General features: G+C 39.2%; 1 protein-coding gene across 1 annotated transcript in view; it reads right to left on the minus strand.

Annotated features, from left to right (window-relative positions):
* The window catches only part of itga9 (integrin, alpha 9), a 410,365-nt gene extending 396,167 nt beyond the window's left edge, over window positions 1–14,198 (minus strand). The window contains exons 1-2 of the mRNA XM_059971083.1: window positions 13,890–14,198; window positions 13,366–13,493 (exon numbers count right to left, since the gene is read on the minus strand). Of these exons, the coding sequence (XP_059827066.1) occupies window positions 13,366–13,493; window positions 13,890–14,062 (301 nt within the window). The 5' untranslated portion in view covers window positions 14,063–14,198. The remainder of the gene's footprint in view (window positions 1–13,365; window positions 13,494–13,889) is intronic.
* Window positions 14,199–26,786: the final 12,588 nt, after the last annotated feature.

Here is a 26,786-nt window from a genome sequence, read left to right on the forward strand (position 1 = left end):
TGCCGTCTTCTGCACTCTGGTTGATCTTTCATCGATCCTGTTATAGTTACTATTGTGTAGATTTGCCGAGTATGCCAAAAGGAAAATGATTCTCAGAGTTGTATAGGGAGACATATACGTACTTCCAAAATAACATTTACTTCAAACTTTGAAACGTAACAGCATGTCAGAACACAAGAATGTCACTACCCTAATCTGAGGTACGCATAAAATCCTGTATACCAAACTAAAGAGAGTATATTGATGCACAACACTGTAGCGATGTGCTACACACAGCGCTGAAATAACGACACACAGTCGGTAAGTTGTTTCCAGACTAGTTTATTCAAACCTCATGGCGCTGGCATTTAATCCCTAGCGCCCGCCCTCTCCAGGCGGAAATAACGTCAAAGGTGCATTACCAAAGTCTCCCCCACGTGCTGGCTATTTGTGAGCCGGTTAGCCTGCGCAGAAAATGGGTCACCACAGCACCTTCAAATCTGTAACATTCCTCTAAAATGTAACATTTTGTACTGTGGCCCGACACTAGTGGGACAAACTCAAATTCCCTCCCTTAGTCAAACATGGAGGGTCAATTAAATATCAGGGCCTAAGGTTAACACTAAGAGGCATTGCAACAAAACTATAATGATGTTAAAATTTGCCATTATATGCAAGCTACAGATGAATAATGTCAAACACATAAAATGAAAGTGCATCTCTCAATTAAGGCCCTATTTTTTTAAAATATTTTTTATTCTTTTTTTCTACAAACAAAAAAATACAGCACATCCACAAAAACCAGGACCACAACAAAATCAAATTAAATATTGAGCAGCAAAAGGGAGAATAACATAAAGGCAAAAGTAAACAGACATGGCAGAGGTGCACCGCACCAAAAAAACCTCAGTCCTCACCCCATAAGAAAGTCCAATACAGGGCCTCATATCCTTTCAAAGATGTCCCCTCTGTCCTCATTACATAGTCTCAGTCTCTCGAAATGTAAAGTATTTGTCAGTTCTCTCAGCCACAGATCGTACATAGGCACAGAGTCCATTTCCACATTTGCAGGATTAACTTCTTAGCAATCACCATTCCAAACAATACACCCATTTTTTCATACATACTGGCTGAAGATAGGGAGCTTGTTGCTCCAAGGATGGTGATCAGTGGGTCCGCTTCCCATAAGCCTCAGAGAAACAGTGAAAAATACTTTCCCAGTATGCATAAAGCTTACAACATGACCAGAATGAATGTGACAAGTTACTGTTCTCAGATTTACATCTACTACAAACTGGTGAAACATCAGGATAGAAGCTGTGCTACTTTTCTTTGGAATAATGGAGACTATGTATTGTTTTAAACTGTACAAGTCTGTGTCTGACATTGACCAAACAATCATGTATACTCTTTAAGCACTCATTCCAGACCTCCTCTGTCAGTTCTATACCCAATTCATCCACCCATGCCTGTTTAAGACCTGCAGTATTCACCAGAGCTCCATTATGTTGGATCTGATAAAAATAGGATATGGCACTACGAGTAACCGGATCAAATTTATTTATCGCCTCCAGGGACTCATGTTTGTCTAAAACTTCAAAATTAGGTATAGATTTCCTAACATAATCTCGAATTTGTAAATATCTTAAAAAAACTAGATGCAGGGATATTGTAAACTGCTTGTAACTGCAAAAAAGAGGCAAAGTTTCCATTAATATATAGGTCACCTACACGGTTTCCAGGACAAAAAAAAACTATCATTCAGGCCAGGGAGAAAGGAATGATTGTCACAAATTGGAGTGTTCATATAATTTTTTGGGGCCTTAATGTGTAGTTGAATCTGCTTCCAAATTTTTATGGTGCGGCCAACCACAAAGCTGTTACTAAAATGTGACTTATTAACTGCAGTGGGGCTATTAAGGAGAGCTGGTAAGGAAATCTTCTTACAAAGCACTCGCGCTATGAGTAACCATGTTGGGCATGAGTCTGAGGTAAAGGGTGGGCCTTTTTTCCACCATGCAAGAATGGATCGGTAGGCATCCCAGTAATACAGTTTAACGTCCGGTAGGGCAAAACCTCCTGCTTCCTTGGGCTTTGACAAGTGTTTTTTAGTAATTTTAATGGCTTCATAATTCCAAATAAAGGGTATAATAATTGAAACCAATTGCTTAAAATATGACAGAGGAAAAAAATGGAATTGACTGGAAAAGATGAAGAAATCGTGGCAGTACAATCATCTTGATTGTGTTAACCCTCCCCACCAAAGAAATTGGAAGGGTTTTCCAAAAGTCAATATTGTGTTTAATCTGTTCAACTTTGTTTTGCCAATTCACTTGCAAAAGGTCATCTGGATTTTTGTAATAGACGCAACAAGATAGGAAAAATTATCATAAGTTATTTTAAAGGAAATAGACTGTAAAAACTCTGTATTAACCACTGCAGTGACTGGCATTAGTTCACTCTTACCCCAATTAATAGAGAAACCTGAGAAACTACCAAAATTATTAGAGTCAGGAGGGTGGGTATTGATGTTTGTGGGCTGGAGATATACAATCATATAACAATTACAACACGGAAACAGGTCATCTCGACCCTTCTAGTCCGTACTGAACTCTTACTCTCACCTAGTCCCACCTCCCTACACTCAGCCCATAACCCTCCATTCCTTTCCTGTCCATATACCTATCCATTTTTTTTTTAAATGGCAAAATCAAACCTGCCTCTACCACTTCTACTGGAAGCTCGCTCCACACAGCTACCACTCTCCGAGTAAAGTTCCCCCTCATGTTACCCCTAAACTTTTACCCCTTAACTCTCAACTCATGTCCTTTTGTTTTAATCTCCCCTACTCTCAATGGAAAAAGCCTATCCACATCAACTCTATCTATCCCTCTCATAATTTTAAATACCTTTTTCAAGTCGCCATTCTACACTCCAAAGAATAAAGACCTATTTATAAAAGGACATAGTCAGCATATAATGAAAGGTGATGTTTATGTCCATGCATATCAATGGGAGATATCAAAGGGTCCTGTCTGATGCTAACAGCCAGTGGCTCATTGATAACTGCAAACAAAAACAGAGAAAGGGGGCAGCCTTGACGAGTCCCATGATGAATTGCAAAAGGGGAGGAAATATTCTGATTAGTGATAATAGAGGCAGATGGGTGTGAATAAATTATCTCAATCCATTTGATGAAAGACGGTCCAAGTCCAAATTTCTTAAGTGCAAACATCATATATGGCCATTCCACTTGGTCAAACGTACATTGCACATCTAATGAAATGACTACAGCCTCTTCTGCATGTTTTGTATATAAAATATTGAAAAGACGACGCAAATTAAAATGCATATGTCTACCTGGTATAAAGCCAGTTTGATCTGGATGAATAATAGAACAAATGCATTCTTTTAATCTATTGGCCAGGATTTTCCCCAGAATTTTGGTTTCAATGGGCAGCAGCGAAATGGGGTGATATGATGAAACCACCTTGGGATCATGGCCTAGTTTTGGAATCAGAGAAACATTGGCTTTACATAAAGTAGGTGGCAATCTGGAAGCTGTCCTGGAGTGATTCGACATTCGTAAGAGCAGAGGTGACAAGTTTGGACCAAATACTTTGAAGAATTCCATGCTAACCATCCAAACCCGCTGTCTTATTATTGGGGAGGGAAGAGATGACCTTGATCTCATCTAGGCTTATATCAGCATCAAGTGTATTTACTGAATCTGTTGACAGCGTGGGCAGATTCAGATTATCAAGAGATGCTTCCATAGCTTCAACGTCCGGACCTCCTTGTGATTAGTAAACATTAGCATAGAACTCCGCAAAACACGTTAATTTTTTTCCGGGTCCGTCAATGAAAAGCCATCTTTCGCCTTTATACAATATATGGCCCTGGACTCCTGCATCTGACTTAACTGATGGGCTAATAACTTATGGGACTTCTCACCAAGCTCAAAATACCTCTGTCTGATTTGTGGCAGTAGTTTTGCAACACTCCTGGACATTATAGAATTAAACTCATACTGTAAGGCAGTAATCTTAAGTAATTCTGCTTCCTGGTTTATTTTATAAGAGGCTTCCAGATTTGCCAACTGATCATCTATTTCAGTTAACATTTTCTTAAATCTTTTTCTGCTGTCTCATATGCTATTATGCAACTTCTAATAACCTCCTTCATGGCCTCCCAAAGAGTGGAATCATCAACATCGCCCACATCATTGGTGATTAAGTATAGATCTATCTTATCTGAAAGATAAGAGCAAAAACCCTTATCCTTTAGCAAAGCATTATCTAACTGCCAACGATATTCACCTCTTTTATGGTTCAATTTGAGTACAAGGGAAACAGGAGCATGATCTAAGTATATTATGGTAAGTGCAACCGACTACTGACGAGACCAATTTCAAATCTAGCAGAAAATAATCAATCCTACAGTAGCATTTATGTACTGCAGAGAAATATAAAAAATCCTTCTTCGTGGGATTAAGAAGTCTCCAAATATCCACTATGTTATACGATTGCATGAGATTATTAAGTTTTACACTGTTTTTAAATGAACAAACTTGGGGACTTTGTCTATCTAGGAGGGAGTTTAAGATGCGATTAAAGTCTCCACATACAATGATGTTAGAGTCAGACAGATTAGGCATGGCCTTAAAGAGGTTCTGAAAAACAATTGGATCATCAAAGTTGGGCCCGTAAACATTTGCTAGTGTCAATGGTATAGAATTTAATATTCCACTTACTATTACAAACAACATATCTGCCCCTCTGGTCAGCCATAGTTTGTGTGTGAACAAATGGTATGGTTATTTTTTTTATTAGGATTGCAACACCTCCAGTTTTAGTACTAAAATTCGACTGGTAGACCTGAGATGCCCAGGAGGGACAAAGCACTTTTGCTGCTGTTTTCTTAATGTGCATTTCTTGGAGAAAACAAATATCAGCTTTGAGTGTACGAAGATGTGCATACACCTTCCCTCTCTTCAGTGGACTATTCATCCCCCGTATACTCCAGCTGACAAATTTAGCTTCACCTATGCTGTGCATATGTGAATTAGATGTCATATCTGCTGCTTAACAAAAAAAAAATGCTGTATGGTCACGGCATAACACAAACTGTAACTTGAACAAATAGATGTGCTGAGAAACCCCTTGAGAAACAAAAAACCCTCCCGAAAATTTATTTTATTTTATTATTTTTTTTAAAAATCACACCAGGAGTAGTACTTCCATACCCCTAACCTAGAGTCAAAGCTATATCCACGGGCCAACACACGGCCCAGAGTAGCAAGTTAACTACCCATTACTCATTAAACATGGGAGACACCTCTTCACAAATACACCATGAAATATAAAAATAAATAGTAACCATCAGTCCTCACCCACATCTTAGTGTGAGCTTACTTTTCAGTTCCTCAGGCGCTGAATATAACAAACTTCCAGATGAAGCCGTTATCGATCGAAGATGAATCCGGTAACCCAGCGTTAATCCGTTTTTAGGTTTATACGAATGCCAATCTTTAACTTCTCGGCTCAGGAACTCCTCCGCTACGGCTGCAGTGCTGAATGTACTGGTGCTATTGTTAACTGTAACCACGAACATCGCCAGATATCGGGAATCCACACCTAATTTACTTGGCTTTGCATTTCTCCTTGATGTGCTGAAAATCCTAATGTTTCCTCATGGTAGTCGAGGTTAAATCCGGGTAAATGAACACCGGATGCCCGTCATATAGCAGCGGAACTCTCCCTGGACAACCGTAGCACCAGCTCTTTAACCTGGTAATGGTGTAGCCTCACAATAATCGCTCTTGGCCTACCATTTTTAGCAGGTGCTAGGCTCCGGTGGGCACTGTCCACTTTAATCGGCTGATGGAAATGTTCTTCCCCTACCAACTTCGGAAGCAACATGGCTACAAAATCTGTCGGTTTATTGTTTTCGCCTTTTTCCTGAATCCCGATAATGTGAATGTTTTGAGACGAGACCGGGCTTCAAGGTCATCCACCTTAGCCTGTAGCTGTGTGTTTGGGATATTAGACTTTCAAACCGCCTCTCCAACTCTTCGATTCATCTCTCATATGGTTCAGCGGCATCCTCCATTAAAGAAACATGCTTACTGACCTCAGTTAGAACCGCTGTTAAGTTCATGATTGACTTATTGTGCTCTGCATGTCTCCTGTCTACCAAACTGTACAGTTTGTTTACCACCTCAAGGACTTCTTCGATGGTAGCTGGGACCAGGGCCCTAGCAGCATTGGCTTTAGTTTCTTCTGGGCCCGCTAGTTTCGTGGAGCCCTCGCCAGAATCTTCTCCTCCTGCGCCCTTTTCTTGTTTCTTCCCTTTACCTGGCTTCGTCTTTTCGTTCAGCCCGTTACAGCTCACTTCAGTCACTTAAAAAATAGAATTAACTGCTATTTGGGTGAGGTAAAAGGTGAAGTTCCCAGGACACACGTCTACTCCATACCAAGACCCCACATGAGCCCCAAGGCCCTATTATTTCAATAAGGAGGCCCATGTTGAGTGATCCCACGTTGTATTACTCTGACTGTCCACTAAACCACCGCTGTCCTTATACTGAAAATTGTCCAATAAACCGGAATTTCCAGGATTCTGTGCAACACTTGTACAATAGCGAATACCTTTCCAAAGCAGGACTGTATAATTTAGAAGGTTTCCTTACAGGAGGTGCTAAACCCCTGCAGTTGCTGCCTTTATTCCATTAGAACATATTACAGGAAGTATTACCAAAGGAACCCAGTCAGTTCTCTATGTTGTGGGCAGTGTATGCCACAATCACAGAAAATCAGTGATGCTCAGTCTGAATGTATTGGTTACCTATGAGGAAGAGCAAGAATCAGAATGCTTACTCTAGATGTGTAAAAACTCTTCAGTGTTGCACTAATCCAGAAAAATGTACTTCTTTCACAAGACTAAACTTAATGACAGAAAAGTTGAAGTCAGGAGGTGATACCCTCACTCTGCTATGTGTTTTACAATCTAGAAACTAATATCTGGTCTGGTCTATAGTGATCCCCAACACTTGGATGATGTGAGGCTGTTAAGTAACACTCACAAAGTTCTGGAGGGACTGATAAAGAGTCTTCAAAAAAAAAGTCTCGGCACAAAACATCAACTGTTTGTTCTCTCTCCATAGATGCTACCTGACCTTCAGAGTTCCTCCATCATTTCATGTGTGTTCCTCAAGATTTCCAGCATCTGCAGGACCTCTTGTGCTAAATAACACCATTGTGGAATATGAGGAAGTAGTTAACCGTTGTCTTATTGCAAACCATTGTTGGCTGGGACTTAGCTTCACTGTCCAGACTTCAGGGCATGTAAACGTGAACCACCTCTCTGATCAATAAGGTGGAAGCATTCCTCTCGTATGTGAGTAGTCATGAGGCTTGTCTGGTGGTTATGTAGCTTCACAGTCACTTAACCATGAGCATCATTGCTGTAAGTCCTTAAACCCTCACTTCCTGCCATAGACCAGTTTCAGATACAACTTCGCCTTGCCTTTTACTTTTCTGACCAGGTACCATGAGAGACCTTTCAGTAAGATTTGCTAAAACCTATGCAAAATACATCAGATTACTGTTCCCTAATTGATCCTCCACATTGCCACCTCAAAAAATTCAACTGTTAATCAAATTCCACTTTTACACTCACTATTCCTGTCTTTACCTCAGAATTCCTTTCCTCAGGCTTCTAATAAAATTGATCACAATAATTTGCTCTTCACTAAAGTGAAACCAATTTATCTTATAATGACGCTTTCATTCCCTGTTCTAGGAAGGGGAGGAGGGAAGAGAAGAGTGCGGTATTGATAGGGGATTCTATAGTCAGGGGGGCAGATACGAGATTTTGTGGGGAAGATCGGGAGTCTCGGATGGTATGTTGCCTCCCTGGTGCCGGGGTCCGGGACATCTCAGATCGTGTGCAGGTTATTCTCAAGAGGGAGGGCAAGAACCCAGATGTTGTGGTCCATGTAGGGACCAACGACATGAGTAGGATGAGTGAGGGGGTCCTGCGTAGTGAGTTCAGGGAGTTAGGTGCGAAGCTGAAGGGCAGGACCTCCAGGGTAACAATCTCAGGATTGGTACCTGTGCCACGTGCGAGTGAGGCAAAGAACAGAAGGATTATACAGATTAATACGTGGCTGAGAGGATGGTGCAGGAGGGAGGGCTTCAGGTTTTTAGATAATTGGGCTTTATTCCAGGGAAGGTGGGATCTGTTCCTACAGGACGGTTTACACCTGAACTGGAGCAGTACTAACATTTTTGCAGGGAAGTTTGCTAGTGCTGCTCAGGGGGCTTTAAACTAAATTTGCAGGGGGCAGGGATCCAGAATGTGAGAGAGGATAGTGAGATGAAGAATAAAGGACAGATGGGGACTACACAGTTCCGGAATATTAAGTGTGTAGTAGAGGAAGGTGAGGCGGAACAAGTGATAAGGAGGACACATGTACAGAGGGATGGTCTGACGGAACATGGAGTTAAATGTGCAGAAAGTGTAAGTAAATTTAAGAAGGACATCAAAATTCAAGGGGCTTATAGCCCGAAGGGAGTTCAGGGAGCTGGGTTAAGCACAATAGGCAGCGATTTAAACAGAGAGAGGAGAAATGGGCTAAAAATTCTATATCTGAATGCATGAAGTGTCAGAAATAAGGCGGATGAGCTTGAAGCTCAGGTGTGAATGGGTAACTATGATGTTGTTGGGATAACGGAGATATGGTTGCAGGGGGATCAGACCTAGGAAATGAATGTACAAGGGTATACGTGCTTTCGTAGGGACAGAAATGTGGGCAGAGGGGGTGGGGTGGCCCTGTTGGTGAGGAATGAGATTCAGTCCTTTGCAAGGGGGGGGACATAGGATCAGGAGAAGTAGAGTCTGTGTGGATAGAACTGAGGAACAGTAAGGGCAAAAATACCCTAATGGGTGTTGTCTACAGGCCCCTAAACAGTAGCATGGATATTGGGTGCAAGTTGAATAGGGAGTTAATATTGGCATGTGGCAAAGGTAATGTCACAGTAGTTATGGGGGATTTCAACATGCAGGTGAACTGGGAGAATCAGGTTGGTGCTGGACCCCAGGATAGGGAGTTTGTAGAGTGCCTAAGGGATGCATTCCTGGAACAGCTTGTACAAGAGCCGACCAGGGACAAGGCTATTCTGGATTTAGTGTTATGTAATGAACAGGATTTGATAAGCGATCTTGAAGTAAAGGATCCATTAGGAGGTAGTGATCATAATAGGATAATCTGCAATTTGAGAGGGATAAGGGCAGATCAGAGGTGTCAGCGTTGCAGTTGAACAAAGGAGACTATGGAGCCATGAGGGAGGTGCTGGCCAAAGTTAAATGAACTGATATCCTAGCAGAAAAGACAGTGGAACAGCAATGGCAGGTATTCTTGGGAATATTGCACAAGGTGCAAAATCAGTTCATTCCCCAGAGAATGAAGGATTCAAAGGGGGGAAAGGGGCCACAGTGGTTGACAAAGGAAGTCAGAGATGGCATAGCATTAAAAAAAAAGTATGACAGAGCTAAGGTGAGTAGGAAGACAGATGATTGGGAAATTTTTAAGGAACAACAGAACATAACTAAAAAGGCAATACGGGGAGAAAAAAAATAAGGTACGAACGCAAGCTAGCCAGGAATATAAAGGAGGATAGCAAAAGCTTTTTTAGGTATGTGAAGAGAAAGAAGATAGTTAAGAACAATGTTGGGCCCTTGAAGAATGAATTGGGTGAAATCGTTATGGGAAACAGAGAAATGGCAGAAGAATTTAATAAGTACTTTAGATCTGTCTTCACTAGGGAAGACACAAGCAATCTCCCAGATGTGTTGATGGGCCAAGGACATAGGGTAACAGAGGAACTGAAACAGATTAATTAGGAAGGAAACAGTGATGAGTAGACTGATGGGACTAAAGGCTGACAAATCCCCAGGTCCAGATGGTCTGCATCCTTGGGTACTAAAGGAGGTGGCCCTGGAAATTGCGGATGCATTGGTAATCATTTTCCAATGTTCCTTAGATTCAGGATCAGTTCCTGAGGATTGGAGAATGGCTAATGTTATCCCACTTTTTAAGAAAGGAGGGAGCGAGAAAACAGAGAACTAACGTTCTGTCAGCCTAACATCAGTAGTGGGGAAGATGCTAGAGTCCATTATTAAAGATGAAATAGTGACATATCTAGATAGCAGTGATAGGACTGGGCCCAGCCAGCATGGATTTACCAAGGGCAAATCATGCTTGACTAATCTATTGGAGCTTTTCGAGGATGTAACCAGGAAGCTGGACAAGGGAGATCCAGTGGATGTAGTGTACCTCGATTTTCAGAAGGCATTTGATAAGGTCCCACATATCCCACATAGGAGATTGGTGGGTAAAATCGGAGCTCATGGCATTGGGGGGGCGGGGGGGGGTAAGACATTGACATGGATAGAAAACTGGTTGGCAAATAGAAAGCAAAGGGTAACAGTGAATGGGTGTTTCGCGGAATGGCAGGTAGTGACTAGTGTGGTGCCACAGGGCTCTGTATTGGGACCACAGCTGTTTTCGATTTACATCAACGATTTAGATGAAGGCATTGAGAATAACATCAGCAAGTTTGCTGATGATACTACGCTGGGTGGCAGTGTGACATGTGATGAGGACATTAGGAGAATTCAGGGAGACTTGGATAGGCTGGGTGAGTGGGCAGATACTTGGCAGATGACGTTTAATGTGAATAAGTGTGAGGTTATCCACTTTGGGAGCAAGAACAGGAAGGCAGACTTATCTGAATGGTGTAAAGTTAGGTAAGGGAGTAATACAAAGATCTAGGAGTCCTTGTTCATCAGTCACTGAAGGTGAATGAGCAAGTGCAGCAGGCAGTGAAGAAGGCTAATGAAATGTTGGCCTTTATTACAAAGGGAATTGAGTACAAGAGCAAGGAAATCCTCTTGCATTTGTACAGGGCCCTAGTGAGACCACACCTGGAGTATTGTGTACAGTTTTGGTCTCCAGGGTTGAGGAAGGACATCCTGGCTGTAGAGGAAGTGCAGCGTTGATTCACAAGGTTAATTCCTGGGATGTCTGGACTGTCTTACGCAGAGAGGTTAGAGAGACTGGGCTTGTATACGGTGGAATTAAGGAGATTGAGAGGGGATCTGATTGCAACATATAAGATTATTAAGGGATTGGACAAGATAGAGGCAGGAAATATGTTCCAGATGCTGGGCGAGTCCAGTACCAGAGGGCATGGTTTAAGAATAAGGGGTAGGTCATTTAGGACGGAGTTAAGGAAAAACTTTTTCTCCCAGACAGTTGTGGAGGTGTGGAATGCACTGCCTCAAAAGGCAGTGGAGGCCAATTCTCTGGATACTTTCAAGAAGGAGCTAGATGGGTATCTTATGGATAGGAGAATCAAGGGATATGGGGACAAGGCAGGAACCGGGTATTGAAAGTAGATGGTCAGCCATGATCTCAGTATGGTGGTGCAGGCTCAAAGGCCCGAATGGTCTACTTCTGCACCCATTGTCTATTGTCATCCTTGCCCACTTTTGAAGATTTAACACGTACAGTATCTTGCAGTCCTCCACCTAATACCGCTCCTCGCTGTTCCCTCTAAGCTGTGTGGGTGCACAGCCACGCAGTCACTAAAATGCTCATAGCCTTCGTTGCCATGCAGCTGGAGTTTTCTTTTGTGTGTTGTGCAGCTTTTAGGCCATGTAAAAATTTCCTGCTCAGAGCAATGGTTGGTCCGCGCAGCCGTAAAAAAAAAATTAGAGGGAATATTGCTGCTCCTATAGCCTGTTGGGCTTGCTACATATTGGCTAAAAGTTGTACTGACAGTTTAGGAACTCAATGCCCTAGAGTTTTTGCACTCATCAATATATTATCCACAAATTCAGTCTTCCCTATTCCTTACGCACAACCAAAGTTTGTTCCCCATTTTCATTCAAAATTCAAAAAAAATTCATTCTCAAAGTACACACACCATATACAACCTTGAGATTCATTTCCAACTCACAATGTTACTTTTTTTTTTAAGATACATTCCTGGGTGTTCAAGGTTATCAATCTACTCAGAAATACCCTGAAAGGCACTTTTAGAAAAATGCCTTGTGAATGTAAATATTTGTATATCACAGTATCAAACATGAAAGCTGGTCAAGTCTGACTTTTGCCTGAAAAGTTAGAATTTGACACAAATAAGTTTTATTCAAAAGGCAAAATGTAGACTTTTCAACCATTCACTTGCCCTAACAATTTTGATAAGTAATTTAAAATATATAGATATTAAGATTTGGTGAACCAGTGTCAAGACAGAACATAGAACAGAGCTGCACTGGACAGGCTATTTGCCTCCACAATGTTGTGCTGATCTTGATGCCAATTTGTACTGAATGTTGCCTTCCTGCCTACCTTATCATCCCTACCTTTCCCTTCCTTTCATATTTACATGCCTATTTAAAAGTCTCTTAAACTACCTGCTTCTACCACCACCCCCAGTAACCTACCACTCTCTGCTTAGAAACTCACCCCACATGCTAGCTTTAAACTTCCCTCCCAACCTTAAAAGCATGTCTTCTGGTGTTTGACATTACTATTGTGGGGAACATGTTCTGACATCTACCCTATATCTTTTGTGAGGGAGGGTTCCTATTCCTGAGAATGTCATAAGTTTACACTATCATATCATTGTACTTCAATACCATGCTCCTTTTCCTAATACTGGATACTATAGAGAGATTTACAAGGATGTTGTCTGGGTTGAGATTAGGTTATATGCCTTCTGAGAATAGGTTGAGTGATGAATAGGTTGAGGATGAGAGGTGACCTGATAGAGGTGTACAAGATGATGAGAGGCATTGATCGTGTGGATAGTCGGAGGCTTTTTTCCCCAGGACTGAAATGGCTAGCACAAGAGGGCATAGATTTAAGGTGCTTGGAAGAAGGTACGAGGGGGAAGTCAGAGGTAAGTTTTTCCACAGAGTGGTGGGTGCATGGAATGCACTGCCAGTGACAATCATAGAGGCAGATACAATAGGGTCTTTTAAGAGACTCTTAGATAGGTACATGGAGTTTCAAAAAATAGACTGTTATTCAGTAGGGTAATTCTAGGCAGTTTCTAGAGGAGGTTGAACAACTAGTTAGGCAGTCATTCACTGATTGATGTTTGACCAAGGTTGGTGCATACAGCCCCACTAGTTCTGCGTTCAGTGCCCAGACTAATGACACGTGCCTTCCGAAACACGCCATCTGCCTGGACATACGGGGAAAACATACAGCATTACAAGAATGGTCCAGGACAAATCGTCACAGGAAGCAAACCAATTTCACACGATGTGCCTATGCACCCTCCCAGGGTTAAGAACGACGCAACTCACCTCGACCCAGGTCCAACTCTGTACATCTGTTGGCGGGGTTACTGTGGATTCGACATTTGTACAAGGCGCCCGGGGACTGCACAGATGAACTATAAGTCGAGTTCGCCTGGGGGGCCCCAACCAGCACCCTGCAAAAATTATATCATGTTAAACAGAGGAAACCCGTCTCATGTATCTGCACATCCAAATATGGCGAGAAAAGATAGAACAGATTCAACAGTTAACTTATCTACCAGGAGGAATGCGGTGAAATACAAGTAATTAAGTTGTTCACTTTGTTTCCGGCACAAATCAATGAAATAGTTAAATTAAGCGATTATCCCCGAGCTGACACCCATTCCGCGTAGGCATGCGTTTCACCTTCAGTCTGGAATTATCAAGCAAAAATCTCTTAACAAAGAAGTTAACTTTCCCAGGCTGGAAGTGCCACGGGGTGAGGGGAACGGAGCTGTTAAATTGGAGGTTCCCGAGCCAGAAAATGTGGGGTCGCTTTCTAACCTGCCGATTCCTCGTGTCCTACTTACCACCGGGTGTTGTCGTGGAAATGCTCCAGCACCGAGTACCCGAAGAAAGTCCCGCTAGTTCCCTGAAAAACGACTGGGTGTTCCAGATCAATGTTGTACGTATGAACCAAACCAAACCAAATAAAAGGCACGCAGAGTTTTAACAACTTCATATCTTCCCCAAGCCCATCCATTCCCCCACTTCACCGGAAGCAAAGAAAACAGAAACTCCCTGAAGCGACTCCCGCTAACCAGATACAAATAAATCCTGAAGGTGCCGCAACTATTATGGTCAATTGGCAACGCTGCTGTTAACCGGCTCTGATGGACTCGCGCTGACTGCCGTCTGCACCACGGTCCTTAACCTCCGATCATCTGACTGGGAGTGGACTGGAGATACCAAATCCAAACAGAGAGCAAAGGCACCACACACAGGCGAGTGGGGGAAGTGTCTTCTTAAAGTAGATTACGCGCCAATGAAGATGAAGCTTTATAAAGGGCTTCAATTCCCAAAAAAAAACATGCCTTTGAAAAATATTCCTAGTCAGTCTTCTTACAAACTGGATCTCTCTTACTGAAAATCATAACAAAATAACCAGCATTTTGAGTGAATGACGAGCGCAAAGAAATCAGCATTAAGAAAAATACTGGAGAAATTAATGCTTAAAATATGGTCAATTCCCGGGACCAAGTAAACTGCTTTCACGGTTTTGAGGGAGGTGCTCGTTTTATTCCAAATTCCTTTCCACATTTCCACAAATCGGAAGGCACACACCCAGGACGTGCTCTCTTCTGGCTGCTGCCATCAGGGAGAGGGTACAGGAGTCATCGCCAGGTTCAGGAACAGTTACTACCCCTCAACCATCAGGCTCTTGAACCAAAAGGGGATAACTGCACTCACCTTCACTTGAACCATCATTGAAATGCTCCCACAACCAACTGAGTCACTTTCAACGACTTTTCATCTCATGTTCTTGATATTTATTGCTTATATTTATTATTATTGTTATTATTTATTTTTTCTCAACTCAGGCTGGTATGGGCATCACGAAGCACAGTCATTTCTCAATGGTTAGGAACTTTCAGACTATTCTAGTGGTGTTTAGTATTGTTGGTTTCTGATGATTTACATAAATATGTACATAATGTAGCCCTAGTTGTTTAATGCTATTATGGAGTGACTTTGGGATGATACCAGTTGTTGTTATTACTACTGGGACAGTGTATGCCCTGTTCGTGTTCCAAAGTCTTTCAATTTCCTCTTTTAATTCAGCATTCTTTCTGGTGTTTTTCACTTACAGATTTCCGTTGGTTATGTGTATTTGGAATGGTTATATCTATTAAGTAAGTTGGTGGAGCTTGTTTATCCTGTATTATTACATCCAGATAGTGATTATGGATTGTCCTATCTGTAATAACTGATCAGTCATAACATAACTGACTCTAACTGACTCTAATTCTGACTCTAAAACTATTAGGCTTGTATATACAGTAAAAGTGTGATTTCATTTATGAGTTTGTATTTTAAAGCAAGATTTTGATGAATGATGTTTGCCATTTGATTGTGTAGGTAGTCAGATTGTGCTAAACTGCTACAGGATCATGTAATTTATTGGCTTGTTTCTGTTTTTTTCTTAGCATTTTCTGCATTTATCATCTTGAATTTGTCTTTGTCTTTTATTATGTAGTTTTGATCAGTTTTTATGTTAACTATGTGGTCCTGTATTGTCACAAGGGAAGAGGTCTCCAACTCTAAGCCAGGCATTCAAAGCTTCCTTGTCGACATCTATTCTGCTCAGATTGTGGGGCTGTCTTCCACGGAGGGTCATGCTCTTCCATTGGTTAACTTTTTCTTCAATAGTGATAATGTCTTAACTTTTCCGGGTTGTTCTCTCATTTAAGTTTAGTGGTGTGTACTTCTTATCAGAATTGCATATGCCCACATAGAGTGCTGATTCCTGTTTTCGTTGATGAAAGTATATCATTAGAAGGTTTACATGAGTGTTGTGTAGATTTTTAATGTCTGTTATTGATCTTCCCCCTTCTGTCCTAGGTAGTGTGAAACTAAGCACATTCAAATGTACATAAAGTTTTCTGAAATTTGTCATTTCAGCTCTTATTTTCTTGGTAAATTTTCCAGATTGGTTTCACACCAAGATATCATGCCAAAATAATACATTAATTTAGGAATCACCCAAGTATTTATTGCCTTTGTGATAGTTTTACTTTTGAGCTCTGTTTGGTAGATTTTCTTAAGCCTTGAAGTAAATTCTGTCAGAAGATTTTACTTTATTGTACCATGATCTGTTTTCTTTGCTTGTTGATATCCCAGGTGCTTATGTTTCATATTTATCCATCAGTTGTATTGTATCCTGCTGCTCCATTTTCTATTCTACCAGCTCTATTGCACCTTCCTTAATGTTTAATGTTCTTCATTTATCCAGTCCAAAGTTCATGATCATACCTTTCAAAAATAATTCTACTATGTGAATTAATTGCTTTAGCTTAACTGATGAAGGAGCATATGATTTCAAATGATCCATAAAAAAGGTGTATTAAGGTATAGATCATTTCATTGTTTGTAACTTGATACCCAATTTTCGTCCGATTCAGTAACTTAGAGTGCAGGTTTAAAGCTAAACAGAACCATAGTGAACTTAGGGAGTCGCCTTGGAAAATGCCTCTGTTTATTTTGATAATGGTGGCTGTTCTTTTTTGATAATAGATGGAGTGATTACAGTATGCCAATGCTTCATCAGGTGTTGTAGGAATTTCACAAGTATTGAGTGTAGCTTCTATATATTGAACTTCTATTAACCATGAGCATGGGACAGAATCAAATACCTTTTGCTAGTCAATATAGCAACATGAAAAGCCTGGCTTTTCCACCTGGCTTAATTTAGAGTTATGGAATCTATTATCAGTTGTTCTTTACATCTTTTCATCCCCTTATGGCATCCTTTCTGTTCCTTTGTGGTTATCTAAGTGAGCGCTGATTGGTTGTTTAATGCATGATATTACAATTTATATAAGGTTTGAAAACAAGTAATAGAATAATATTTTGATAGATCTTTTGTGATTTCCATTTCAGATAAAAGATATGTACTACCTATTAATGCATTTCATCTATTTTCTTAAAAATCCTGAAAATATGCCTTAATTTTTGAGAATAGGTGACTATTCTCAAATTTAATAGATTGAGATTAAATTTGATGAAATGCATTAATAGGTACAGATAAAGGCAAGTAAATTTTCTACACTAATAATTATGAACACTGTCACTTACAGTACTCTTCCATTTGTGGGTATTTTTATAATCTCTTTCAGTGTAAACCATTGTAACTTCAAGTATTTGCATTTCTTCAATCATGTGTATGTGTGTCTTTTTACCTCCCTAATCCAGTCAACTTCTTGAGTGTACACCTCCCTGTTTGACCAGATATTAGACCAAGAGTTCATTATCTTTCTGTTTATTGGTAATTCTGTGCTGGGATTGGTGGCATTATGGTATAACTAATTTTATTTCTAAGTCCTATATAAACCTTTTTCATTGTTTCTGAACTGGTAATTCTATTTTCTTCATCTGGTGCATTTCATGCATCTATTTAGTCTGGCTTTGTATCTACTTAGCTTTTGTTTTAGCGTATCTGTAAACTCAACTGTGCTTTTGTTAAGCTGATCTTATCTTGTATGGACCTTATTATTATTATTATTTCTTTCTTTTTGTATTTCCACAGTTTATTATGTTTTGCACACTGGTTGAACGCCCAAGTTGCTGCGGTCTTTATTCTGGGGTGGTTATTATTCTATAGACTTATTGAGTATACCCACAGGAAAATGAATCTCAGGGTTTTACATGGTGACAGATATGTACTTTGATAATAAATTTACTTTGAACTTTTGAACTTTGAACAGCTCCACTACTTCAAGAGGGAAAGGGAGAGTAGTGATCAACTTTAGTCGACATATACAAACATTAGGAATTTGTTCTGGCGTGTTGGTCAGGACACAGCATGCAACAAAAAACAACATTCAACTATTATAGATAATGTTAAAAATTTATAAAGAAATTATAAAAATAAAGGTAGAAGTTAAAGGACAGATAATGGAATAAAATATGCATAGGTACAATGAAAGCAGCATCATCAATATGGTTTAAAGTGTCTACAGTGCACTGCATGATGGGGCAATAGATACAGGGAGGTGGGAGGGGGGCTAACTAGAATGGTTGATCAGATTAATTGCCTGGGAAGAAGATAAGTTTGTGTGGATGCCATGTAATGCGCCCTGGTACAAGCCCACAACATGGAATATCAGACAATACACAAGGTAAGATTTAGTGATTACACTTTATAACTCTTTTGGTGGTGTGGTTAGTAGAAACAAATAATACAAAGGTGCCATTCAGTAAATTTATCAGTTCTGTGCACAAATAATTTGTTGGAGCTCGCAAAATCAGGTATCCTTTCCACCCATTGATCTCCGCCGACCCTCAGCTGGGACCACTCCCGGCGGTCTGCCAGTGCGCTCCACATACATCCAACCTCTCCTCTCCTCCTCACCTAAAGCCCATGCATCACCCCAGTTCTCACACGTACAGTTAGAATAACATGACTTCCATTGGTTAGTTCCCCCTTATCTGTAGTTGTAACCTAAACATCACTGCTACAAAAAAAAACATTGGCTCATCATTTTACACTGTAGTGAAGCCGTTTTATTATAACACTACAGAGAAGACATTTTGTTAGCCTTAACAATTAAAATTACAGTTATAATTACTGAGAACCCTACATTATAATGCTTTTCAGAAGGAAACTTTTGGAAAAGGTGGTTTTCAGGGTGGGTAATGTCTACAATGATTTTTTTCCTGTCCACTTCTTTGCCCTGGACACATACAAGCTACAGTGAACTAACTGGTTAGTCAAACAGCAACAGGAGGGAAAATGTGGAAATATACTGTATTATTAAGAAAGTGGAAATTCAACAATTCATAAGATCAGCAAAGTACAGGCTCCTTGGCCCATCATATCCATTGCCATCCTTAAGAGTGATGACGAGGTGGAGTATAGAGAGCAAGTGGAGTGGCGGGTGGATTGGTGTGAGAAGAACAACCCAAGCCTGAACATGGAGAAGACAATAGGAATCACTGTGGACTACAGGAAGATGCAGATGAACCATCCCCCTCTGTGAAAAAATGGCTCCTCTGTGGAGAGAGTTAAGTGCACCAAGTTCTTGGGAGATCACATCATGGATGACCTCCTCTGGTCCCATAATATCACCTCCCAGAACAAGAAGGTACAACAGCACCTCCACTTCCTAAGCAGATTGAGGCAAGTGAGGGTCCCACCACCCATCTTAACTGTGCTTTACAGGAATACCATTAAGAGCATCCTGACAAGCTGCATCTCCATCTGATATGGGAACAGTCAAGCATCGGACCAGAAGTCCCTACAAAGGACTATGGAGAACAGCTGAGAAGATCATTGGGGTCTCCCTATCATCCATCAGGGACATTTATCAGGAGCACTGCTTACACAGGGCCCTTATTATTGTTAAGGATCCCACCCACCCATCCAGCATCATGTTTGACTTTCTACCATCAGGCAAGAGACTCCGATGCATAAAAGCAGGAATGGTCAGGACGGGAAACAGCTTTTTCCCCCAGGCCATTAGGCTTCTGAACTTCGGGGCGCATCGTATTCGAAGTGTCACTGGTTAATCTGCTCCATACCTCATGATATTTAATATTATTGCACTTCAGGTTGTTATTTATTTGTGATTCATCTCTAGACTTCATAAGTTATCATGTGTTATTTTTACTACTGTACTTTACACCCTGGTTCAGAGGACCATTGTCTTGTTTCCACATACATTTTATGGTTATATACGTTATGTGCATGTATATAGTTAAATAACAATAAAATTGATTTGCCACAGCTTGTCTTCTTATGTTCACCTATGATAATCCAATCTGCCTGAGTCCTTCTGCAGCCTGCCTACTGAAATGCATCTTAAACACACCACTTGCATCGGTCTCCGTTACCTCCTCTGGCAGTACTTTTGAGATGTTGAGCACTCCGTGTCTGCAAAGATACCTTCCCCATCAGATTTTCAACTTTGGTAGTGTAACATCCTTCCACATTTCTGCTCAGTAAAGCAGGTCTGTAATGGGTTTGTATTTTCTCTCCTAGATAGCATGAGTTTACTCCGGGTGCTCCAGTTTCCTTCCACAGCCCAAAGACATAATGGTGTTAGGTTAATTAGTCATGGTAAAGTATCTCACAATTAGGCTAGGAATAAATCAGAGGACTGCTAGACAGTGTGGCTCGAAGGGCCATCTCCATACTGTTTCTCAATAAATAGATTCCCCTTAAATCCCTTCATTTCACGTTAAATCTAATGCCTCCTGTTTTCGATACCCCTATGATGAGAAAGGATTTTGACTATCTGCCCTATCTACATGAAGTCATCTTAAATACTACTGTCAGGTTGACAGTATCGGACATCCAGTGAGGTGATCTGAGTTGAACTTAGAACATAAGAAGGGAGAGATCACCTTGATAGAATTGCATTGTATGCCCAGCAGTCAGCAAGAACTAGTGGAGCTGGTATGCATACAGGCAGGTGTAACAGTAGGTTATTTCAACTTCCCTAATGTTGATTGGGGCTGCCATAGTGCTAAGGTTTGGATGGGGCAGAATTTGTTAAGTGTGTCCAGGGAATTTTTCTCAAGTTATATGGAAATGGGTGTACAAGAGGGAAGGAACACGCTGGACTTCCTACTGAGAAATGAAGCAGGACAAGACTGAAATGTCATGGGTGGGGCGGAGGGAGCACTTTGGGACCAGTGACCATAACTTGACTAGTTTTTAAACACTTAAGGAAAAGGATACGACTGGTCCTTAAGTCTGAAGATCAGACCTGTGTACTTCATTGTGAGGTACAAAAAACACTGGAGGAATTCAGCAGGTCATGCAGCATCAATGGAGGGGAATAAAGAGTTGATGTTTCGGGCCAAGACCCTGGCTAATAGTGTGCTTTTATTTAAGAAGAACTACAAGGAACAGCCAGGAATCTGCAGGAGCTGAGTCTAACGGCAGTGATGGGAAAGTTACTGGAGAGCATTCTGAGGGACAGGATCTATCCGCATTTGGAAAGGAAAGGACCAATTAGGGGTAGTCAGTATCACTTTGTTTATGAGACATCATGTCTCTAGAATCTGACTGAGATTTTTTTGAAGGAATGATGAAGAGAATTGACAAGGGCAGGGTTGATACCAAGAGAAGTTGTCGAGTTCTCTTGGAGCACTAGATGGAGTAAGTTGTATTGTGGCTTTGCTCCGTTCATTTTTCAATTTTTTTTACCACCCTTTCACTATCTATATTGAAGTGTTTATAACACTTTTATATGCCTGAACTTTGATTTTTAATCACTGAAAGTGAATACCAGAGGGCAAAAGGCATCAACCAAAGGCAAGGAAGCTGATAATGGAAGTGGAAGGAGAGAAGGAGATCCTAAACAACTTAAACAGTCTCCACTCACTTTGGAAGCTATGTCGAAGCTCCTGGATGATAAATTCAATAAAACATTTTCTACTTTGGAAGTATTGTTAATGGAGATCGAAAGTAGACTGGGAGCTCTTAAGCGGGAGAGTGAAAAACAACAGTGGCAAATATCTGAACTCGATGAAGCTGGAAGACAGAGAGATTGCAGATTGGACGCATTTGAAAGGAAATTAATTTTGACTACTCAAACACTGGAACAGTATAAACTCAAGATTATTGACCTGGAAAGTCAATAATAGACAGAACCTGTGAATAATAGGACTCCGTGAAGACGTTGAGAGTGGTGAACATACTAAATTCTTTTCTCAGTTTTTAATGGACGTGTTCAGCTCTGAATCTTTCTCTACCACCCCTGTACTTGATCGCACCTACCGGGCTTTAAGAGCCAAACCTCCTAAAGAGTTGAAGCTCTGACCTGTTATACTGTGATTCCACTGTGTGCAAACCAAGGAGCATTTAATTCGAATTGCCCGTCGGAAAGGGGTTATTGAATACAGAGAACTCAAGTTTCATCTGGTTGAAGACTACAGTCCTGAGATAATGCGAGAAAGATCGCTTTTTAAACCGGTGATGTCCAAGCTTTATCAAAGAAAGTTTCAACCAGCTCTGCTATTTTCAGCTCATTTAAGAGTTGTTCTGCCTGATAAATCACATAAATGGTTTAAATCCGTGGAAGAAGTTCATCAATTCCTTGAGGATCAATGTTCGATCCCAGCTGTCTCATAAATTTACTGTTTCTTCGTGTCTGTATTCATTTGGTTTATAAGTTAATAATCAGTTCATAGATCTAGACTTTTGAAGTTTGAAGATTTTTGCCATTGGTTTAATAACACTCATACTTTGTTTCGGAGTATGGATGTTTATCATGCTTCTATGTTAAAGTTCCTTTGTTATTTTATTATTTTCAATTGTTCATTTTTGAAAATAATTAAGAATTTGATTTGGTGATTGACGTTTTTTCACTGAAATATTAATAAGATTGTATTCTGTTGCATTTTTCAAAAATTCACCTTTCAAAATGTTTTGCAAATGGCTGATCTTTTCTTTAATATTTGTTTGGTGTTGCTTATAGCATTTCTTTCTTAACGTTTTGACTATGGATGGAAGTTTGCATTTTTCTCAATTTTTTCGTGCCTGTATTCATTTAGTTTATCAGTTAGTAACCAGTTCATAGATTTGGACTGTTAAAGTTTGAAGATTTTTGCCCTTGTTTGATAATACTCGTACTTTGTTTTGAAGTGTAGATGTGTGTCACACTTCTATGTTAAAGTTCTTTTCTTCTATATTAATTAATTTTATTACTTTCAATTGTTCATTTTTGAAAATAATCAAGAATCTGATCTGGTGATTGATTGTTTTGTTTCCCCTGAAATATTAATAAGATTGTATTCTGTTTCACTTTTCAAGATCTCGCTTGTCAAAATGTTTTGCAAATGGCAGATTTTTTTTAACATTTGTCTGTTTTCATATGGCATTCCTCTTTCAATGTTTTGACAATGGGTGGTACTTTGCACTTTTTTTCCAACTTTGGAGATTTGCCTTCAAGAGAGTGGGGGTTAGGGAGTTTCTAGTTAGCTTCCTGGCTGTCTAATGGCCAGTTTTTGGGCTTTTGTGGGTGTGGGGTGGGGCTATCTTTAGTTTTTTTTCATCTGGGTTGAAATGAAACTACAAATATGTCTGAATTGTTGTAACTTCCAGTTCCCCTTTAAACCTTTTCCCCTCTTCATGATTCATGAGTTTCCTATGCAGAAAGGTTAACCCTTTACATACCATATGGTTTATTCAAATAAAATGGATAATATTATTAACTTTGTTTCATGGAATATGAATGGTTTGAACCATCCGATTAAACAGAAGAAGATTTTTAAAGTTTTTCATAGATTGAATGCTCAAATTATCTTTGCCCAGGAAATTCATGTAAGGAAGGAGGATAATCAGTGTTTTTTTAGATTTTGGAAAGGTCAAAAATTTCACCCTAATTCACAGGGTAAGGTGAAAGGTGTATTTATTTTTATAGACTCCTCGATTTCATTTGTTCACTATGAAACAATCTCAGACCCAAATGGTAGATCTCTATTAATTACTGGTTTACTTTATAACCAAGAAGTTGTTATGGTTAATATCTATGCACCAAATGCTGACTATCCTGAATTCTTTAAACATCTATTTGCATCTCTTCCTAATTTAAATGAATATATGTTGATAATGGGCGGAGATTTTAACTGTTGCCTGAATCCCTCGATGGACAGGTCTGCATCCAGTCAGGTACCTCCAAACAAATCCGCTATTCTTATTAATTCCCTTTTAGTTGACTCTACTTTGGTTGACTAATTTTAGAAATGTAGAGGTTTTTACATCCTAGTGATAAAGAGTTCTTATTCATTTCTCATGTATATCATAATTACTCTAGAACTGATTACTTTTTTATTGACTCTCGATTAGTTCCGTCTGTTACTGCCTGTGAGTATGATACAATCACCATTTCCGATCATGCACCCTTGAAACTTTCAATCAAATTAACTGATGTAACTTTTAGCACTAGACAATGGCTGTTAAATTCTACTCTACCTCAGGACTTAAACTTTGTTAACTTTATTAAAAAACAGATTGCTTTTTTTCTTTTCAGCTAACTTTATGGAAGAAATTTCTAGTGGGATATCATGGGATACTTTTAAAGTATACATCCGTGGCCAAATTACTTCATATTCTGCTGGACTGAAAAAAAGACAAATTAATAATGAAATACGTACATTGTTTTTTTAAAAGCTTTTTTATTGAGTTTTCAGATAATTACAGAAAGAAGAAAAAAATACCCTTCCCCCTTCCCCTTAGCCCCTCCCCCCAATATCCCTATAGAAAAAGAAAGAAAGAAAGAATGCCTGGATATCGGAAGATCCCCACATGCTCTAAGGAGTTCGTAATAACTTTAGTATATATATTTATTTCTTTCCCCAAATAACCAATTATTTTATCTTCAGAGCACCTAAATATTTAATCCTGTCTTTTGTAAATAAGGGCACCAAATTTTTAAAAATGTTTCATATTTGCCTCTTAAATTATGTAATTTTTTCAAGTGGAATACAGCTGGAAATTTCATTCTTCCAACAATCTATACTTAAGTATGCATCTGATTTCCAAGTAACTGCAATAGCCTTTTTGGCTACTGCCAGTGCAATTTTTATAAATTATTTCTGATATTTATTCAATTTGGGTTTCGACTTTATCCCTTCAATATCACCTAATAAAAATAATATTGGATTATGTGGAAGTTGTGTTCCAATAATTTGTTCCAATAAAACTCTTGGTTTTATAAGATTACATTGGTTGATAAGATTAAAGAAATTGATTTAAAAAAATTTGCTGCTCCCAATCTAGAGTTTTATAAAAAGAGAGTTGAACTTCAGATGCAACACAGTTTGTTACTAACATCCCCAATTGAAAATCAGTTAACTAAAACTAAGAGTCAATTTTACTACATGGTGATAAATCAGGTAAATTATTGGCCCACCAATTGAAATTGCTTCAGCTAAACACTAGAATGTTAGAGTTCATAAACGGGATGGTAGTTTGACAGTTGACTATGATGAAATTAATAAATCTTTTCAAGAATTCTATACCTCTTTGTACCAATCAGAATTTCCTGATGATTCCTGCATGAATTTTTAAGGAAATTGAATATTCCAAAATTACCACTTAATGAACATTTAACATTAGATGCACCCATCACAGAAGATGAAATAAAGAAAGCAATTTCTTTGATGAATTCTGGTAAAGCACCTGATTTGGATGGGTATACAGTAGAATTTTAAAAATCTTTTTCAAAACTACTTTCTCCTTGGTTATGTAGAAGCTTTAAGGATGCTTTATTTGTAGGTAAATTACTACAATCCTTTTATGAACCATCTATTTCTTTAATTCCTAAAAAAGATAAAGACCCCACTGAATGCGCATCATATAGACCTATATCCTTGTTGAATGTGGACTCCAAAATCTTTTCCAAAATATTGTCATTTAGATTGGAAAACGTGGTGCCACAAATTGTCTCTGATGACCAGACAGGATTTATTAAAAATTGTTATTCATATTTTAATGTTAGGAGGTTAATGAATATTGTATATACCTCTTCATCTAAAACTCCAGAATGTTTCTCAGCTTGATGATGAGAAGGCGTTTGATAGAGTTGAATGGGAATATTTATTTAACATGCTTTAGAAATTTAATTTTAGCTAAAAGTTTATATCTTGGATTAAATTGATATATCATACATCTTTGGCTTCAGTACTTACCAATAATCAGAGATCCCTCTTTTTCAGGCTTTTTTGAGGTACTAGTCAGGGCTGTCCTTTAAGTCCCTTACTATTTGATATTGCCTTGGAGCCCTTGGCAATCACTCTTCGTGATTCACCCAATCTATTTGGCATTATTCGTGGGAATGGGATGCATAAGTTATCACCATATGTAGATGACCTGTTACTATATATCTCTAACCCAGAGAAATTTATCCTTGCAATAATATCATGACTTACTCAGTTTAGTGGTTTTTCTGATTATAAATTGAATCTTAATAAGAGTGAGCTTTTCTCATTAAATATGCAAGTTCCAATCTATAGACAATCACCATTCAGATTGGTTACTGATTACTTTATTTATTTGGGTGTTAAAATTACTAAGAAGCATAAGGATCTATTTAAACTTAACCTTTTACCCTTAATTGATCATGTTAAATAACTGCTTACTAAATGGTTCCCATTGTCCTTATCTTTGATTGGGAGAATTAATGCAATTAAGATGATTATTTTATCTAAATTTCTATATCTATTTCAGGTGGTACTAATTTCATTTCTAAATCCTTTTTTGATATTATTGATTCTAAGATTTCTTCATATATATGGCAGAATAAAAATCCTAGGTTAAGTAAGAAATATTAACAGAAATCAAAAAAGGATGGTGGTTGGGCAATGCCGAATTTAAGTTTCTATTATTGGGCAATTAATATTCGATATTTAATGTTCTGGACACAAGATCCGGATGAAATTCAATGTCCACGATGGGTGAACCTCGAGTGCAGATCTGTACAGGGGTTTTCATTGGCTTCTATTTTAGGGGCCTCACTTCCCTTCTCACTTACTAAACTGAATAAACAAATGACTAATCCAATAACTAAACATACAATACGAAAATGGTTTCAATTTCATAAATTTTTTTGGATTGAATAAATTTATCCTATCAAGTCCTATTATATCTAATATTTTCTTCCAACCATCCAGAATTGATCAAGCTTTTCTTTTATGGAATACAAAAGGAATAACATGTTTTTGTGACTCATTCATGGATAACTGTCTCATGTCTTTTG

Source organism: Hypanus sabinus, chromosome 1, assembly GCF_030144855.1.
Source record: "Hypanus sabinus isolate sHypSab1 chromosome 1, sHypSab1.hap1, whole genome shotgun sequence".
NCBI lineage: Eukaryota > Metazoa > Chordata > Chondrichthyes > Myliobatiformes > Dasyatidae > Hypanus > Hypanus sabinus.